The sequence below is a fragment of the Vitis riparia genome, chromosome 10, assembly GCF_004353265.1.
Source record: "Vitis riparia cultivar Riparia Gloire de Montpellier isolate 1030 chromosome 10, EGFV_Vit.rip_1.0, whole genome shotgun sequence".
Classification (NCBI taxonomy): domain Eukaryota; kingdom Viridiplantae; phylum Streptophyta; class Magnoliopsida; order Vitales; family Vitaceae; genus Vitis; species Vitis riparia.
In genome coordinates, this window is record NC_048440.1 from 14,682,334 (window position 1) to 14,702,921 (window position 20,588).

A 20,588-nucleotide genomic window follows, 5' to 3' on the forward strand; every position below is an offset into this window, starting at 1 on the left:
TGTTGTAAAATTTCATCTATTAAGGAAAGGTCGAGTGAGTGAAGCTTCAAGTTGGTATTGAACTTGAAATGAGTACAGTGTTGATTGGAGTTGTAAATCCAAGTGTACGAGTTGAAGCCTTGGTTAGTGGGATCCTTGTTTAGATAAGAGATCAAGGAGAGTAGACGTAAGTGAGTTTGTCAAACCACTATAAAAAAAGTTTTCATCTCTTTTACATTGTCTATTTATATATTTGGTTCAATTGTTATTGTATATGAATAGATTTTTTAAAAAGTTTTAACTTCCAATTCACCCTTATCCTTTTTTTTTTTTAAAAATAAATTAGTCTTACCTATTTCATAATTATTTTAATTAATTGTATAATTTTTGAATTATATGATATTTATAATTTAAAAATATTTTTAAATTTGTAACTTTTAAATATATAAAAAATAATAAATTTATATGAATTAAATAGAGCATAAATAGGTTGGATCATAAATTAGTTATCTTAACGTGATGTGATAAGTTAATGGGTTAGACAGATTGAGTAGTCAAATTTGAACACGATTTATTTATTAAACAAGTTATATAAGTTGACAAGATGATGATACAAAATGATCACACTTAACCTATAACTTGTTAATATTCGTGTTATGTCATTTTTTTGAATTGTGTTATCATCGCCCTTCTTGTTCTAGGCTTAGAAATATAATAAGTAGGCTTAGATATGTGATCCTTATCCAAGAAAAAAAAAGAGAAGGTTCTTATAATAACCTCATTTAATTTTTTTAAATTTCAATTATATTAAAAGTAAACATGATTTATAAATAAATAAATATTATATTTTTTATAATTTATTTTTATTAAAACATATATTTTATTTTATGTGTTAAAAAATAAAAAATAATTTTTTATTTAATTTTATATATAAACAAGGTTAACAAAACTAGGACAAGACAAAATCCAAAACGCAGGAGCTAACTGAGAAATCACTGCTTTCCTTAAACCCTACACGGAAATCTCTCTCCTATTCTTCTCTCTTACAATTAGGGATTTCTGTGCGATGCCGAACTTCTGATTTCCATGGAAGACGATTGTTCGGGTAAACTTAAATCTCTCTGATTTCAATCCCTTTGCTCAATGTTTTCATCTTATTTTCCAAATTCTGGAATCATCGATTTCAAAAACCAATTTCAATGGCAGAGAAAAGGTTATCTGATTTTTTTCCAAGAAAAAAAAAGAAGAAAAAAACAACACATCCAATACCTTTCATTCTCATATGTCATGCAGACTTTGCGAGTCCGACTCGGTCGGTACTGTGACTTTCAATATTGTATTGGCTGAATTGAGATGCCCTATGTGTGAATGAGCCTAAACAGTGTTGCTCAAGCTTGGTTGTGCGGGAGTTTGAAGAGTCCCCAAAGACCTAGGGTTAGAGAATGGTCCATGTTTGCATAAAAATAGGAACGCTCTTAGGTTATTTTTGCTGGAAAACCAATGTTCTCTTTTAACTTTTAGAGAAAGAGATAATCTGCAGATTGAATCTATGATTTTCTGTTAAAATGTGTGATTCTCTTTATCAAGCTATACTTCAAAGTGAGCTTATTTCTTTTAATTGCTTAAATAATTTCTTCATAACGGATACTAACAATTTGCTGTTAAAATTATCCCGTCTTTTCCACAGTCGACTTTGATGTGCTCAAACTTCCTGAATTTGTTGCCAAAGGCTTATTAGGCTTTGATGCCTGGACTTCACTTATTTCAAATATTGAAAAAACATATCCGGTATGTTATCTGCATACATTTTAAATCATTTCTGATTTTTCCTTTTTCAATTTTGTGCTTCTCATTTATTTATTCTCTCTTTGAGCTGTTGGCTTTAAATTGATGTTGTCACTATTGTAGGATGCACTATTCTTTTTGCTCTTGACAACTCCCTAGCTTTTGATCTAAATGTTCCTAAGCAAAAAGGATTTCTGTTTTCATTTTGATTTTGAGTTTCCTGGTTGCTTCTTGTATTCCTATTTCACTAACTGATGAAAAGTAGTAATTTTATTTCATTTTTTTGCATCTACATAATCTTTTTTTATAAGAATTATAGTGTCAAAATTTAGGCAACAAATGATGTTTTTAGATAAGATAGTTCCATAAGAGTTGAGGGAGACGAGTGAAAACCATTTCCTATAAAAATTTACCGAAGGGGTTGGGATCTTATGTAAATTCAATGTGAATTTCATCCCAAAATTTATTTATTGGTCTAGTCAAAAGGTCATAAGTGTTCTTATTTTCAACGTCATTAATTGTTTAAATTTCCTGGGTTCCTTAAGCATAGAAAGTAATTGAAGTAAAGTTTTGGAGCATAAAGTGTGAAATTGCAATATTAGGCATACATATATATATACATAGGATAAACTCTATTAAACTTGTACACAATTTAGAAACCTTGTTTTACCAAAAACCGATTTAAGAAACTCAGGAGAGCTTAGAAACTGACTAATTTGGTCAAAGTAGTGTCGTGCTTTTGAGCGCCATATAAGGTCACTTAAGCGTTAGGGCCCTTGAGAGCGCTTAAGCATCTTATACAAATTTTTATTTTTTTTTTCAATTTTTTCATGCCAATTTCCTTTTTCCTATTATATGATATTCAATTAAAATTCATTTACAAATTAACTATATTTTCGATTTCCACACTTTATGCCTTTTACATCATTATTCTCGATTTACTCAACCTTACTTAACTAAAGGAGGGGGATAGAAACATTAGGGTCTTCCATCAAATGGCCACTATGTGTAGCACAAGGAATCTTTTGGCTAGAGTAAGAATAAATGAAGAGTTTTCTAAGGAGGTTGATATTAAGGAGGGGGTGGGTAGGGCTTTCCAAAGTCTTTTTATCCAAAGTAGGGGATTAGAGACTCGATATCAACAGTTATGGTTTGACTTTCGTAATGTTGGAGAGTATGGATGCTAGAAGCTTGGAGTGTCCGTTCTCTAAGGAGGAAGTATGGCTTGCCATGTCTAGTTTATGTTGGGATAAAGCTCTAGGGCATGACAACTTTCCATGGCTTTTTGGTAGTTAAGTTGGGATTTTGTTAAATTGGAGGTGATTGGTTTTTTTCTAGGGATTTTTTAAAAAGAATAACTCCTTCAAAAGAAGTCTTAATGCCACTTTTCTGGTCTTGATCCCTAGGAAATGTGGAGCAGAGGATTTGAAGGAATTCAGACCCATTGGGGTTGTGGGTGGGGGGTGGTAGTGTGGTGGTTATATAAGCCGTTGGTGAAGGTCTAAGTGGGAAAAGTGGTGTCTAACTACCAAGATGCTTTTGTGAAGGGCACACAAATTTTGGATGCTATCTTCTTTCATCACAAATGAGGCATTGATTGGAGGATGGAGAGTAACATTAGTGGTATAATTTGTAAAATGGATATTGAGAAGGGATATGATTAGATGGTGTAGCTTTACAATAAAATTCTCAATGCTAGTCAATGGGACTTTGATTGATTTCTTCTAGAGTTCCCAAGGGTTGAGGCAGGAGACCTCCTATCTCCTTTATTTATTCATTTTGGCCATAGAGGTGCTTGATAAGATTTTGTTGAGGGTAAAGGAAGGGGGTTTCATCTTGGGATTTAAGGTGGGTAGAAGTGGTGGTAAAGGGCAAGACATGATTCCCTTATTGTATGCTGATGACACTTTTGTTCTCTATGACACCAGACAAGAACAATTGGAATATATATATATATAGATATTTGATAAGAAAAAATCATATGTATTAATTAAGAATAAATTGAACATGAGAAGGATGATAAATCCTCCTCAAGAAATACAAACCTGATAAAAAAGAACTGAGTAAACCCCCACTATACAATGGGGTTATACTAAAAGTACGAAAAACCTATTTTGCTCATTCATGTTGCTTGAGGCCAAAAAACCTCATGAAAAAATAAAATAAAATCCAATTTGAAAATTAATTTAGAGGAGTGAGCTCATTTCGATTGGGGATGATGGCTATATGGAGATGTTAGCTATCTTTTTGGGTTGTAGGGTGGGGCATCTCCTTGTATTTACTTAGGTTTGCTACTAGGAGCTTTGTTTGAATTGGCAATAATTTGGGACTTAGGAGAGGAGAGGTTTCAAAAGAGGTTCGCTTAAGGGAAGAGACAATATCTGTCCAAATGAGGGAGATTCACTTTAATTAAAAGTGCTCTTTCTAGTCTTCCAATTTATTGCATGTTTCTATTCATTGTCTCGAAAAAAGTGACCCAAAGGTTGAAGCAAATCTAAAGAGACTTCTTTTGGGGTGGGGTAAAGCTTGCAAAAAAACCCCGTTTTGTCAAGTGGCCTATTACTTGCTTGGCAAAAAGAGCACAAGCCTAGTTATTAGAAATCTCTCTATTTTGAACAAGGCTCTTCTTTGTAATTGGTGTTGGAGATTCATGACTAAGTGGTAATCTCTTTAGAAGTGAGTTATTACTCAAAAATTTGAGGAAGAAGAAGGGGGATAGTGCTCGAGGGAAGTGGGAGATGGTCATGGTAGAGGTGTCAAATGGGCCATGTTGGGCTAGCGTAACCCAATTTTTAGGGAGCCTTTACGGGCTAATGTGTTGGGCCAACATGACCCACTTAAAAATCATGTCGTGCCGTGCTGACCCAAGCAAACCAAATAAGTTGCCTAACACGACCCATGAGCTTGCGGACCAATTGTGCTTGTGGGTTGTGCCGATGGGCCATTCACTTCGTTAAAATTTTTAATTTAATTTTTCAAGTCATTTTGTTTTAATATTTTTTCATTATTAAATGAAATTTCTTTTTGTTACTTTAAAACATCTTTGATAATTATACTTTTTTAGTTTTTAATATTTATCAAGTTTGTAATTTTAAAATTTATATAAATGTTAATTTTTGTTTTTAAAAATAGGAAAAAAATCATATTTGAATTTGTTTTTGTTTTTTTTAAATATCAAAATAATAATAAATTTTAAATATTGGAATATAAAAAAAAATGAAATTTAAAAAATATAATTCGTTTATTCAATATTTCAACAAATTACATGAAAAAGGGGAAAAAAAAAGTGAGAATTGCATCACTATATAGTTTGAGTACATCCCAACTAGGTTGTCATCCATCCAACTATCAATCATATGCATTACTCAACCTTTAAAAAGGAGTCACATTTAATAGATTTAGAAAAAACAGGCAACATATGATTATTTAATTTTCATATGCACTTTTGTCTTCTTATTCAATATTCATTCTTCTTTTTTCATCTTCATTCTTCATCCTTATCATTCTCTTGAACATCTTTGTCTTTATTGATATCTAAATTCTTGAGTTCAACTTCAAAGTTTGGTGCCCTATGTGTCCTTCCCAATCCTTCAAACATCTTTGGTGTGAGTCTTGTCCTCCTGTCTTCAATTATATTTGCAACTGTAGAAAAAGTAGATTTTAATGCTATAGTAGACATCGGTGGGGTTAGTAGATTACATGCCATTTTAGATAGCATAGGAAAGGTGGATTCATGAGATTTCCACCATTTCATAATATCAAAATTTTGGATTTCATTAGTGGATAGTATGAAAAGTAATTGGTATCTAAATATTTTGAAAGATTACACCTACTTGAAGGACCAACTTGTCTCTTTCCCTTAGCTAATTGCATAAAGAATGGATAATTTCCAAATGCACATGGAGTTATATAAATATTATTCTCATAATATTTATATAAGGTGTTTAATTGTTCATACACTTTACCCTCTGGTTCGGATGGTTAGTTCATACAAGTAGCTATGATATTTAAAATGTTTTCTATACCTTTAACTTTAATCCTTGAATCCATACAAGTAGCCAAATAAAAAAGGTAGAATATTATTCCAATATTTTTAATTTTTTTTTTCCATTTGTAAACATATTTCACTAAAGTAGGCACATTCCCTATATTGTTGAAATTAAACACTAATGTTGTAAATATATCTAAGTGATATACAAGATGTAGAGATATATACAAAATAACACATGGTAGTAGTATCATAAAAAACCTTCAAGAAGTTTAAAAAAGCCAAACCTTTATTCCAATCATCCATAGTTATTTTAATTTCATCTACCTTACTATTTACATAATTTGATAATATATTCTTATACCTTACATGATTTTCAACATCTAGGTAATGAGAATTCATTTTTAATTATAGAGAAAAAAAAAAGGTAGAAGGACAAGAACAACTAAATGAAAGAATGAAATTAAAAAAGTAAATGAAATAACTATATATAAATACCTCAACCTTACAATAATGAATACTTGTAGACTTAGTAGATATTTTTAGCACAAAAGAACTTATGAGTAATGAATATTTAGTAGATAACTTGAAGCCTTGAATTGAAGAACTTATAGAAAATTTAGACTTAGAGAATTGTAGAAAGGGAGATTAAAGAGAATTGTAAACGATGTAAAGAAAGAGAATAGAGAATTGTGTGAGAAAGAATTAAAATGAGAAGGTATTTATAGAAAATCATTGGTGAGTCATTTACTTATTTATTTTTAAAATTAACCCTTACATGATTGTTGAAAGGGGTATTATAGATATGTGATATGAAAAAATATTAATAATGATTGATTTACTTATTTATCCTTTAAATTAGCCATTATATAGTTGTTGAGAGGGGTAATATAAACATGATATGAAAAAATAAAAAATAACTATTGATTTACTTTTTTACCTCTCAAATTAGTCGTTATATAGCTATTGAGAGGGGTATTATAGACATTTGACATGCAAAAAGGGAAAAAAAAGGCAAAAAGCAATATTTAAATGGGAAAGTGGGCCAGCATGACATGCCAATACAACGGGTTGGCACTATAGGCCATGTCAGTTGATGGGCAGACACGATGGCATGATGGGCCATCTCCTTAAGTAGAGGTGTCCAATGGGTTAGGCCATCCATTTTGGCTTGTGGCCTGGAATGACCCAATTACTGTAGCAGGCCATTCTAGTATGGCTCGCTCCTTTAGGCTATGTTGGGCCTAAGGAGATGACTTATCGTGCCATCGTGTAGGCCCATTTGGCCTTTTCAAATATAACTTTTTACTTTTTTTTCTCATGTCAAATGTCTATAATACTCATTTCAACAACTATATAACGACTAATTTTTGAGATAAAAAGTGAATCAATAGCTTTTTATTTTTATTTTTCATATCAAATGTTTATATTACTCCTCCCAACAACTATATAACTACTAGTTTAAAGGATAAATAAGTAAATCACTCACTATTAGTATTTTTTCATGTCAAATATCTATAATACATTTTTTAACAATTATATAACTACTAGTTTTAAGGGTAAATAAGTAAATGACTTGCTAATGATTTTCTATAAATACCCCTCATTTTAATTCTAATTCTCTATTCTCTCTCTTTACATTGTTTACAATTCTCTCTAATCTCTCTTTCTACAATTCTCTAAGTTTAAATTTTTTATAAGTTCTTCAATTCAAAGTTTCAGGTTATCTACTCTCCACAAGTGTTCATTACTTATAATTTTTTTTTTTTTTTGTTCTAAAGATATCTACTAACTTTACAAGTGTTTATCATCACAAGGTTGAGGTATTTATTTGTAATTATTTCATTTACTTTTTTAATTCTATATTTTCATTTAATTGTCTTCTTCCTTCTACATTTCTTATTTTTTTTCCTCTAAAATTAAAAATGGATTCCTATTACGTAGATGTTGAAAACTTCGACTTTGGTATTGATGAATGTAATGAATTTGAGTCTTTTGAAGATGAGTAGAACCTACCCTCACTAGTATCCCTTCCTCTAACCTTCCATAACCCGATTCTACAGGCAAAAGACCTAGGGTTAGTAGACACATATCTATAGTATGGAATCACTTCACTATAATAAATAGACTAAATACAAGAGGAGGGGTAGAAAATCTAGCATACTGTAAATATTGTAAAAAAACATATAGGTGCAAAGCTAATGGTGACACAGGTCACCTTAGAAGACATGCTAAATTATGTACCAAAAAACATGGTGCATTAGACCCTAGGCAATCCCAAATAAGTCAAACCGAAATAGGATCTAGCACATCTCCAATGTCCCTGTTTATATACAATAAAAAAAGCTTGAGAGAAGGGTTAACTTAAATGGTAGCTAGTATAAACCTACCATTCACATTTGGAGAAGAGCCTAGATTTATAACTTTTATGCTCAACTATGCCCAACCAACTTATCAAAGTATTCCTAAGATTACTTCTCGTAATGATATAATTAAAAGTTATGAAAATAATAAACTATTAATAATCAAAGAATTTGATAATCATAGTTGTATTATATTTATGACTTCAGAAATATGGACTAATCAAAGTAATGACCCTTTCACATGTGTGACAACACATTATATAGATTCAAATTGGAAATTACATAAGAAAATATTAGGTTTGCGTATAATATATCATCCTCATGATGAATCTACCATATATGATTCTATTACAAGTGTTTTTAGAGAGTTTGACATACAAAGCAAAATTTTTAGTATTACCTTTAATAATACTTCAAACAATACAAGTGTCATAAATTTATTTGTAAGAGCAATTTGAGGAGGTCCACTAAGTGAGATATTCCATGTGAGATGTGTTTACCATATAATTAACTCAATAGTACAAGATGATTTAAAATTAATATCTCCCTCATTAGAGGCTATCCAAATTGCTATACAATTTATTTATCCATCTAACAAATCACAAGAATTTAATGCTTTATGTAAATCGGTTGGTTTGAAGAAAAGGAAATTCTGTCGTGATGTCGGTCATTGTTGGAATTCTACTTGCCTAATGTTAAAATATTGTGTAGAGTATAATAACATATTATCATATTTTGTCAATAGTAAGGTAGGTGAAATTAAAATAACTTTGGATGATTGGGAGAAATGTTTTGCTTTTTTAAATTTCTTGACGGTTTTTTATGACACTACTAATGTTCTACTGTATATACCCTTACATCTTATATAACACTTAAATGTATTTCCAACATGAGTGTTTTGTTTCAATAAGATAGAAAATGTGTCATTTTTAGTGAAATATGTCTAAAAATAGATTTTTTTATTTTATTTTATTGAAATATTGGAAGATTATTCTACCACTTTTTTGTTTAGTTACTTGTATGGATCCAAGGGTTAAAGTTGAAGGTGTACAAAACATTTTAAATTTCATAGCTACTTGTATGAACCAACCATCTGAACTAGAGGATAAGATATACTTAAATGGTGGCTTTGACTAGTAGGTGCAGTGGGCCTTGCAGTCAAGAGGAAAGGGAAGATGTGGAGGGTGGTTCACGCGTCGGCGTGAGAGTGGGAAAGGAAAGGCAACCAATGCGTATTGCAAGCGATGTCATGGTGCAGACTTTTGGCAGGGATCGTTAGACAAGGGAAGGTGCAACTTTAAGCTGGTTAAGAGTTGCAGCAATAAGGGAAGACCAAGAGCGAAGTGAGTGGAGTATAGCTGGAGGGGTGTGTTTGGTGAGGGCTAGTGTTGTAGGATGTATGGGTGGGTTGGAGTCTAGGCCTTTGTTTTTGGATCACTAGTGGAGGGGCGGGCCTATTGACCACATGTCTCTCCAAACCCAAGGCCGTAATAGGCTCGTTATAGAGGTCGATAAGATAGGGAATAGTGGGTTATAATTGGAGAAGGAGGGGTGTGTTTGGTGGGGCCTGGTGTTGCAGGATGTATGGGTGGGTTGGAGTCTAGGCCTTTGTTTTTGGATCGCTAGTGGAGGGGCGAGCCTATTGACCACATGTCCCTCCAAACCCAAGGTTGTAATGGGCCAGTTATAGAGGTTGATAAGATAGGGAATAGTGCGTTCAATAGTTAGCTAAGTGGGGATTAGGATTTAAAAGGCCTTGGAGGCCTTATTGGGCCTTTTGCTTTTGTAACTTAAAAGGCTTCTGGATTCATAGGGGAGGGTTCGTTAAAAGTGGGCTAGACATAGGAAGAGGTTTATTTGGAAAGGGAGAAGGTTTTAAGGGGGGGCATTGTTTCTCTGGATGTGGCTAAGGGATCAATAGGTTTGCTATGGCTTCTTGAAGGGGTGTCTCTTCTGCTGAGACCTAAGAGATTGAGTTCAGGAGTCGTGTTGAAGATGAGGTGGAAAGGAAAGCTCCATTGCAAGCATTGTGTTCTCGCGTGGCGCTCATTGATAAAACCCTTGTGGAAGGGGCGAATATGTTTCCTAACTCTCCTAGCTTAGGGCTTTTGGACTCTGGGAGTCGGTCGCTTTGGACGTTGCTTCGGGATGGTAGACTGTTGGAGATGTTGAAAAGTGATTAAAAGGATCCTTTGGGTAAGGAGTTGGCAATTAGGGCTGAGGAGTCAGGACGCTCTGAGGCCTTGGAGCATGCTTGCATCTTGGAGGAAGACTTGTTAACCTTCCTAACAAGTTTGTACATTTTAGCAACTTTGTGGGGATGCTAGTTGCGGGATTTGAGAAGGAGATTAACTCCCTTTTGAAGAATTTGGAGGCAAAAAAATGGCGTGGGGTGAAAATCTCAGGTGGAAAGAGGAATCATCTCTCGACATTCGTCTTGAGAGGGAACTACGTAAACTTGAGTGCGCAATTAATTACAACAGTTTTTCGTTCACTATTAGAAGAAATGGGAGGAACAATGGGGGTTTGACACTAGTCTTGTGAGGTGGTTGTTTTGCTTTTTGAGTTGTTAGAGGGTTTTGGGTGGGGGGTTGGTTTTCTTGTTAAGGGTGGTAGGTTTTTTGCCTCTCTTTTCTCCTCTTGCTTGTCTTGTGGCCTTTCTCTATATACTTCGTGTGTTGTCTAATGTGCCATTTTACAAGTGCTTTTAAATATAAATTTTATGAGATTAAATATTTACCTATAAAAAAAAAAAAAAAAAAAAAAAACACCTTATATAAATATTATGAGATTAAATATGGTAATGCCTCTTCAAGTGTTATTGTCAAAATATTGTGTGAATGGCCGAATGCTTTGGCCTTGAGTTTTGTATTATACATGGAAAGCAAATAAAAGGAAATAAATTCCCGCATGATTCTAGCCCTATATATGTAAACTATAATCTGTCAAATAATGTATGCTAATTGTACAGAATAATAAATGGAGAAATAAGGAAGCAATTGTGGGCTAAAATAAGGAAAGAAGTGTGGACAACAAGTGTGGGCTAAAATAAGGAAAGAAGAAGTGTGGACAGCAAGTTGTCCTTTGACAGTTATAACTCTATGTGCATTTGGAAATGATCCATTCTTTATGCAATTAGTTAAGGGAAAGTGACAAGTTAATCATTCAAGTAGGTGTGATCTTTCAAAATATTTAGATACTGATTACTCTTCATACCTATCCCCTAATGAAATCCAAAATTTTGATATTATGAAATGATTGAAATTTCATGAATCCGCATTTTTTATGCTATCTAAAATGGTGTGTGATCTACTAACCCTACTAGTGTCAATTGTAGCATTGGAATTTGCTTTTTCTATAGCTACAAATATGATTGGAGACGGGAGGATGAAACTCGCACTAGAGTTGCTTGAAGCCTTGACGTGTTTGAAGGATCGAGAAGATGGATGCATGGGGTTTCAAACTTTGAAGTTGAACTTGAGAATTTGGATATCAATAAAGACAAAGATGTTCAAGAGATTGATGAAGATGAAGAATGAAGATGAAAAAAGAATAATGAAGATTGAATAAAAGACAATAATAGTGAATATAAAAATTGAAAAATTATATGTTGTCCGTTTCTTCTAAATCTATTAAATGTGACTTATTTTGAAAGGTTAAGTAATGCATATGATAGTTTGGTGGGCGCCAACCTCATTGGGATGTACTCAAACTATAGTATTACAATTCTTACTTTTTTTTTTTTTTCATGTAATTTGTTGAAATATTAAATAAAAGTATTGTTTTTGTTTTGTTTTTTTTTTTTATATTTCATTTTCTTTCATATTCCAATATTTTAAATTTATTGTTATTTTGATAAAAAAAATCAAATTGGAATATGATTTTTTTCCTATTTTTAAAAACAAAATATTAACATTTTTACAAATTTTACAATTACAAACTTGATAAATATAAAAAAATAAAAAAGTATAATTATGCTCATCTACCAAATGTTGATGCCTCTCTCTTTCTCAAATTTAGGACTCTTTGGTCCTTCATCAAGTCTGTGACCAACCTTAATTGGTGTATCTGTTCACCTACACCTGAACAATTTGATTTCTCTAAGGAGATCTAAAATATATTTCTACCATCAAATCACAATTCCTTTATTTGACCGAACAACTTTAATACCTAGAAGTTATTTAATCCTTTCTAAGTCTTTAATTTCAAACTCTTTTTCCAACTTTTCTTATAATCTCGCATTTTTTCTAAATCATCTTTGGTCACAACAACATCATCAACATACCTAATGAAAGTAGTTTTTCCCATTCCTGACGTGTATAACAAATAGTGTATGATCCCCTGGCTCTAAATATAATTCATGTTCTTCATTGCCTTAGCAAACATTCCAAACCAAGCTTTGGGGGGACTATATGAGCCTATATAGAGTCTTCTTTAATTGACAAACCTTATTCCCCTTGAATTTTTCTTCTAGACCAAGTGGTGTCTTCATATAAACTTGATCCTCTAAATTCCCATGGTCAAATGCATTTTTTACATCAAACTGCTACAATGGCTAACCAAAGTTAGTAGGAAGAGATAACAACATAGAGAAAATGTTTCTTTGTATTCTATCTCATAAGTTTGAGTATATCCTTTAGCTGCTGATCTTGCTTTATACCTCTCATGTGTCCTATCTACCCTATATTTTACTCTCAACACCTACTTAGACCTAACTTGTTTCTTTCTAATAAGACAATACATAATCTCTCATGTATTTATTTTTCCAAGGCGCTCATCTCCTTTTGCATTGCCTTGGTTCTCATCCCTTAATTTGCCTCTTGAACAGTATGTAAATGAAGTTAAGTTTGGTAACAAATGCTTTGTGAGATGCTAAAAGGTTATTAAATGAAACAAAGTTGGTCAGAGGGTGTTGATTACAATGTCTCCTACCTTTTCTAACAACAATAAGATAATAGAAGATCATCTAAAACATTGGAACTAGACTCAAGTTGAGTTTCAATACTTTCTTCTAAATTGATAATTGGAGTAGCACTTAGAGGTTTAGGAGTAGATTGTATTCTCTCAGAGTAAACCTTGAGTGATGTAGCATATCTTTTCTCCTCTCTTCTTTGGACAATAGAATTGGGAATAATGGAATGAGGAACCACGAGTTTAGAGTCGGTGAGCTCAGGTAAGTCATAAGGATGACTTGGGGAATGCGTGGAGAGCTTGGGACAAAAATAGGTACTAGCTTAGGGTCAAGGTTAGAAGCAATTTAGTGTATGGGATATACAAACTTGGAAAAAAATTATTTTCTTCTACAAATGAATTTTGAAGGTATGGTTGAGGAAAAAATGATTGACTTTCATAAAAGGTAACATCCATAGACATGAAAATTTTCTTGTAAGCCAAATGATCAAACTTATATCTCTTTTATCTCTTTTTTTTTTTTTTTTTGACAAAGAATAGCCAACAAATACACTCTTAAGGGCTTTAGGCTCTAGGATGAAGTTTTGTTCCTTGGTGAGCATTAGTATGAATAAAATCTACACAACCAACAATTTTAGGGGGTATATGATTGCATCCATCGAATTAGGGGTATAACTTACAAAGTTAACTCATGGGTGATTGGAAGTCAATAACTCAAGAGGGGGATCTATTAATATGATGGGCAATGTTGAGGATAACTTCCACCTAGTAAGTTTTGGGAACCTTCATTTGAAAATTCAAGGCTTTAGTAATTTCAAGCAAATGTCTTTTTTCTTTTTCTTTTTCCCTCTTAGCCATCTCATTTTGTAAGGATAAGAAAATTGGTGAAAAATGTCATCTTTTTTGTAAGTATGGTGAAAGATACTGGTTAAAGTATTCCCTCTCATTATCAAATCTTAAAGTTTGGATTTTTGAGTTAAATTGGGTGTTCGCCATTTTATGGAAAATAGGAAATAGAGTTCCAACATCTGACTTTTGTCAGGTAACTATAGTACAATCATCAATAAAAGGCACAAACCACTTTGTCCTAAAAGTACTTCAAACTTTTGTAGGTCCCCAAATATCAGTATGAATTAAACTGAAAGGAATAGAACTTTTTTTATTACTCAAAAGTAAAGACACTTGATGGTGAATAGCAAATTTAAAGATGTTACTATGGAAATTCTGAGTGTATGATTTTTCAAACATACTAGTAAACATTTTCTTTAATAACCTAAATGGTGGGTGGCCAAGACAAAGATGGAATAACCTAACTTTGGTTTTATTTGACATGGAAATTTTGGATAAATAGGAGACAAGACTTGAGTATTTTGTTCCACTTTCAGCTTCAAGGAGGTACAATCTATCCTTCTCTCTAGCATATGCCTAAATCATCTTCCCTGTACGAAGTTTCTAGAACTTTTTGATAAATAGGAGACAAGACTTGAGTATTTTGTTCCACTTTTAGCTTCAAGAAGGTACAATCTATCCTTCTCTCTTGCTCCATTTTTAGCTTCAAGTAGGTACAATCTATCCTTCTCTCCAGTGTGCCCAATCATCTTCCTCGTATGAAGTTTCTGAAAAACACACTAAGAAGGTGAGAAATTCATAGAGTAATTCAATTTTTTGGTAATTTTAGAAATGCATAACAGGCTAACAGAAAGCTTTGGAACATGCAAAACATTTTTTAGGATGAAAGAGAGATTTCCTTGACCAATTATGGTGACAACTTTTCCATCAGCTATTTTAATTTTATGATTTCTTGAGCATGAGCTGTAGGTTAGAAAGTAGCTCGAAGAAAATTGGTTATATGGTTTGAAGCTTTTGAATCAATGACCCATGGGTTTGAAAACTATTCTTTTAAGACGTTTACGGCAACAAAGTACTTAACTGTTTTGAGTAAAACATGTGCCTTCCTAGCTTCTCAAGTCGTGACAGGAATTGCTTCAAATTTTCAGTATCTTCTCTATTCAATTCTCTCTTTTGGTTGACATTATGGTTTGTGGGTTTTTCATTAGTATTGGTAAGATTAGCTTGAGGTTTATGCTCTTAGTTTCCTCTTTGACCTATATTATCTCTTTCAGAAACAATTTGGAGGCTTTCCATGGAGTTGCGAACACAACTCTCTGGTATGTATTGGCTTTAAGAAGCAAGTACACCATTGAGAGTCCTTGTCACTCAACCTTCTGCCTTCATTCCTTCCCAGGTTTGTGGCTGAGATGATAACTGTAGTACCGATGTTCTAGCCAGCAACGGTGACAACCATGTTTTTCTGTTGAGTAGTGGCTAATGCTAAGCCGTCCATGGGGTTCGGATCTAGTCTTTCCCTCTCAACAATTCTGAAAGCTTTCCTCAAGGAAGGAAGAGTCTTTTTACCAAGAATTTGGCCCTTTTTTTTTTGATAAATAAACACAAATATATTAAAGGGAAAAGGCCACAAAGCATACAGGGAGTATACAAATCAGCCTAAAACAAGAACACAAAAAACAAGCACCTTTACCCACCCTTAAGTGGCCGCTAGCCACTCCAAAAATCCTAAGAGCGAAGAGGATTCCTCTCCAATATACACCCTAGCCCAACTCCACAAGGTACGTACAAAAGAATTTTTGAGTTTCTGATCAAAATCATTTTGCAATCCACTCAGGAGATAAAAAGCTCTCTCCTTTTCAATAAACTCATGATACATTGTTGCTTGTCTGAGAATCCTCCTCATTCCAAGCATTGAATTTCGGGTCTTCTTACTCATCTCTAGCTTGAGCAAAAGACTCAATTTCCTTTTTCCTTTCAAGTATATTTTTACGAACTGTGACCACTCTAGGTAATTGCCTTAGTTTAGTTGAAATGTGGTTGGAATACTTTGGATTCTCTTGGGATTGAGACATGATTTTGAGTGTTTGTGGTTGTTCGGGTAATAACGGATGAGCATCAGTTTTTCTGTCATCTTGGGTTGATTGGAGATAGGATGAGATTACTATAATATGGGAACACACAACAGAACAAGAAGGATGCTGAAAAATGGGCTTTGAACCAACCCCACCGATGAAGGCCGAAAGGATACACCAACAATTTTAGCAATTGAGGCTAGAAAAAAAAAAATGGAACTAATGCTGAAAATTGGAGCTGGTATATGGAAGAGAAAAAGAGCTACTAAGCACAAGACTCTGAAATCATGAGAGCAAATAATGATTTCTGAATAATACTTGTATATTCACGAGATATTTTTACAGCTTATTTACAATGTTTTACAAAAGGAAGAGGAAATTACTCTATTCTAGGCCTACAATTACTCCACTAAATCAGTTACTAATTATAGGAAATAAATCAATTACTTAATCAGTCCCTAAGTACAGGAAATAAATAAGTAAATCAAGCGAACTATATAGGACCAAAAAAGCAAATTCCAATCAAATCCCAACCTATTTAGGCTGTATAATCCAACAATTACTGCACCAATTCTCCACCAGACTACAATCCTCCCTAAAGATTCTAGATTATGCATGTTGCAATTATTAGGATTTTTCTTGGAAATAAAATTAGCTCGAGTTACAGCTTTTGTTAATATACAATATTTTTATTAATATGACGGGGATTGTTGACACACAATATTTTACTTGCTTCTGGCCTCTAATTACTAAATGATTTTTGTTGCTTCCAGGTTTAGTGGTATGTAAGATGCAAATAATACTCTTTCTGTAATTATTGCAGGATGACATAAAGAAAATATGTTTAGTGTATGACTCTTTCTTGTCTGAGTTTCCTTTGTGCTATGGTTATTGGAGGAAATATGCTGATCACAAGTCACGTTTATGCACTGTTGACAAAGTTATTGAAGTTTATGAACGTGCAGTGCAATCAGCAACTTACTCTGTTGGTTTATGGGTTGACTATTGTAGCTTCAGTATGTCTGTTTTTGAGGATCCATTTGATGTTCGCAGGTAACATCTTAAAGAATTTGGTATAGCTTTACTGTGGTTTGTAGCTGCAAATATATTGATTTATTTGCATTGTTGATGTTTTTGATGTTTTCAGTTGTCATGTACACTTGGTTCATGATAGTTAACAGTAGTTGCTATGTCATAGGTCTCCTTATACTTTAGATTATCTGCTCAAACTGATACAAGATTTTACATGTTTTCATACTTTTGAAGTGACATTACGTGAATTTAAATAGATAGGTACAATTTGGGGCCTATTTTTTGATACAATCTAACTTACGTGACAGCTTGCATTAATTCTGAAGGTGGTTTTGGGTTCTGAACAAGATTCATAAAGTTCATCAGTTTTGCCAATCTCCTCAATATTTTTTTTTTGATAGGTAAAACAAAGAGTATATATAAAAAGGAAATGCCAAAACAACGTTCTAAAGTATACGAGAAGTATACATCGGCTGTGAAAAGGCTCAACCAAGTGGGGAAGGGAGAGAACAAAAAACATCACCTATCCTCACTTAGAACCTACCCAATTGATAAAGCTAAAAAGAGGCATAGGACCCACATCTACAGACACCCTAGACCAGACCAAGACTACAAATTACAAACAAAAGAGTTTTTCATCATTTGGACCGAAAGCTCCGCATTATCAAAAGCTAGCATGTTTCTTCCTTCCAAACAGTCCAAAAGATATATAATGGGACAGTTCCATTATTACAAAAGAATTTACAAAGAATTCATCCCGTGGAAAAAACGGCTAGGCTCCTCTCATTGTTGGCCCAACCCTAGTGGTGTACATACTGAATGTCAATTGAGTTGAAGGACATTCAAAGGAATGCCTTTAAAATCGTTAATACAAGAGGCTTGAAAAGAAGTGAAGAAATGAACTAAATCCCATGACATCTCGACGTCCTCCATTTGTCCTCAAAGATCTCAACATTCCTCTCTCACCACACAATCCAAATCAAAGTGAGACAAACAATACTCCAAAGGGTCTTGCCTCTTGTGGAATTCCCAAAACCCATATAAGAGATAGTCATCATTTCACAATAACTCCTAGGCTGAACCCCACCCATTCCAACTTAATTAGTCTTGTTGAAGAGCGGATCACCCAAGCTATCCCAAACATGGAAAAGACTAGCTGCCACAACATTCTTGCTATGGCACAACATAGGAGAATGTGATCAGTAGATTTTTTTTTTCTTACACATATAGCATCTGTCCCAAAGACAAACATCTCATTTTGAGTTGATCTAAAGTCAACAACTTTGCTTACCATACAAAAAAACTTAACTATCATTGGAGTCCATGGATTCCAAACAGCATTAGCTAGAAATGACTGTGATCCCCTTAGTGCTAGAAAGGAGTGGAAAACTTTAATTGAGAACTTTCCACTCTTTGAATCCAACTAGGCCATCTTATCATCTGCACCCCAACTCACCACTTGCTCTTATAGTCTCCTTAGAAAGGCCTCCAACATCTCTAACTTCTAATCATGGAATTGTTTGAAAAACATGGACTCTAAGGGCCCTTCTCGTCAACTTGTTCCCACACATCTGCTACTCAAATCTTTTTAGCTAACTCTGGCATATGAGGTGGGAAAAGAGTCTCTCAATGATGAGACAACACACCATCTATTTGTCTAAAACTTTATTTTTCTCCTATTCCCCACAATAAAATGAATTCTACTTTGAAGTACCTTTGATTTATTCCTAATTGCCTTTTACAATTCTACTTCGTAACCTTCCCTAACCACACCAAAGCACTAACTCCCCTTCTTTCCCAAACTTCCCTATAATAACTTGCTTCCACAAAGGCTCTTCTTTTCAACCAAAATTGAGAATTGTGATGCCATGTCCCTTTTTTTTTTTCAGATCCTTGCAAACTATTGACCAATTTAAAAAATATACTAAGGTTTCTTTAGGGGAATGGCTGCTTTCTCGGAGGGAGAAGGAGCTCCGAAGGGGGTAAGAGCTGGTTTGCTGTGGAATCAAAGACATTCGAGATCTCCATTGAAGAGACTCGAGGAAAACTGAGGGGGGTTATTCTGGAAAGAAGCAAAGGCTTCTCTTCTTGGATAAAATTTGGAGAAAAGAGCCTCGGTTCTCTGCTGGAAGGAGTGGAAGAGTGGTGCAGAGAAGAATCAAGCTCGAGGAGCTTTAGAGTTTGGGAAGAAGGAGGAAGGAAATATAGGTTGGAATGTCGTTCAAATGTTGCAGGTAGGTATCTGCTATGTTCGGTGAGGGACTTGGAGGCAAAGAGGTTTTGTCTAGTTTTCCCGGAAGGTAAGGGTTTAGTAGGTGGTTGGTGCATGCTGGCTTAGAAGCTAAGAGCCCTTGGTATTACTAATCAACCCATGAGGAAGTTTGAACTGGGGAATCCCACCTCTGTAAAGGAAGATTATAGAGGTAAAGGAAAGGAGAAAGGGAAAGGAGTTATGCCAGATGCTGTGAGAATGGAGAAAGGAGAATTAGGGGAAGCTTTATGGGTACATGTTGGGGAGCGAGACTTGACCAGAAGGGATGTGCAGCTTAGTCGCTGCTTGGTAGGATGTTTTGGTAATAGTGTTGAGGATGCTCCGCCTCTGTCCTTATTGGAAGCGTGGGCTTATGAAAGTTGGTCTCTCAAGGGAGGTTTAAAAATTTCCCGGTTGGGTGGAGCCCTAGTGCTGTTCGAATTTGAAGATAAAGTGGAAGCGGACTGGGTGCTATTAAGGGGTAGCAGAAGTTTTCAGATGAGAGTTTTTCTTGCAGAAATGGGGACCTGAAGTGGGTTGTGGTAGAAATGGAAGCCACCTAAAGGATGTATGGGTGAAAGTAGTCGGTCTACCACTTCACCTTTGGAGTAGAGAAGTGTTCAAGAGTATAAGAGAGAGATGCGGGGGATTCATAGCTGTGGATGAGGATATAGCCTTTTTCCCCGAGCTACAGTGGGCTCGTATTTTGGTGAGAGCTCCTGGGAAGATTAGACAGGGTACGTTGCAGGTGGTAGCTGGGAACTGTTGTTGGACGGTGAGTCTTTGGTGGGAAAATCCTCCATGGTTCTCGGAGGTGGTAGCAAGATCACCTTGGTCTAATGAGGAGAGGCGGGAGGTCAAGGATGAGGGTAGGGGGGATTCACGCGCCTGTGGTAGCGTGAGAAGATGTCAAATTGACAGAAGTGGTCTGCAGGCTCAGGGTTCAGGGGCTCAGGTTGAGTGTGGCAGTGGGCAAGGTGAGGCGGCAGGTGCAGAGGTGGTTGAGGAAAGGAGGCCCTTCGCAGGTGATTTGGGCCTTTCAAGCAGCGGGTTTGTTCCAAGAAATAATAAGGTGCAAGCTTTAAAAGAAAATAGAGACTTGGGCTTTAGTAAGGAAAGGTTTTGGGCCAAAAGCCCACTACCTGTTAGTTTTAAAAAGGCGGGCTGGGGGTGGGCTTCAAAGCCCACTTCTGGATTGGAGTTGGAGGAGCGGTCCTCCTCGGCTAGGGCTTCCTCAGTTCCCGCGGAGGCCGAAGAGGAGATGGAGCCAGAGCTTATGGCGTTCCAAGCTGAAAATGATGTTGGGTTGACGTCGCGTGGATGGAGAGGCACTGACGAGGCTCTGATGGAGGAGGCTT

The 20,588-nt window shown here is 34.8% G+C and overlaps 1 protein-coding gene across 1 annotated transcript in view; it reads left to right on the forward strand.

The window, feature by feature from the left end:
• The first annotated feature begins 958 nt into the window (after positions 1 to 958).
• Positions 959 to 20,588, forward strand: part of LOC117923121 (putative uncharacterized protein DDB_G0271606) — a 46,236-nt gene continuing 26,606 nt past the window's right edge. The window contains exons 1-4 of the mRNA XM_034841363.1: positions 959 to 1,084; positions 1,667 to 1,767; positions 7,534 to 7,575; positions 16,771 to 17,000. Coding sequence (XP_034697254.1) covers positions 1,066 to 1,084; positions 1,667 to 1,767; positions 7,534 to 7,575; positions 16,771 to 17,000 — 392 coding nt within the window. The 5' untranslated portion in view covers positions 959 to 1,065. The remainder of the gene's footprint in view (positions 1,085 to 1,666; positions 1,768 to 7,533; positions 7,576 to 16,770; positions 17,001 to 20,588) is intronic.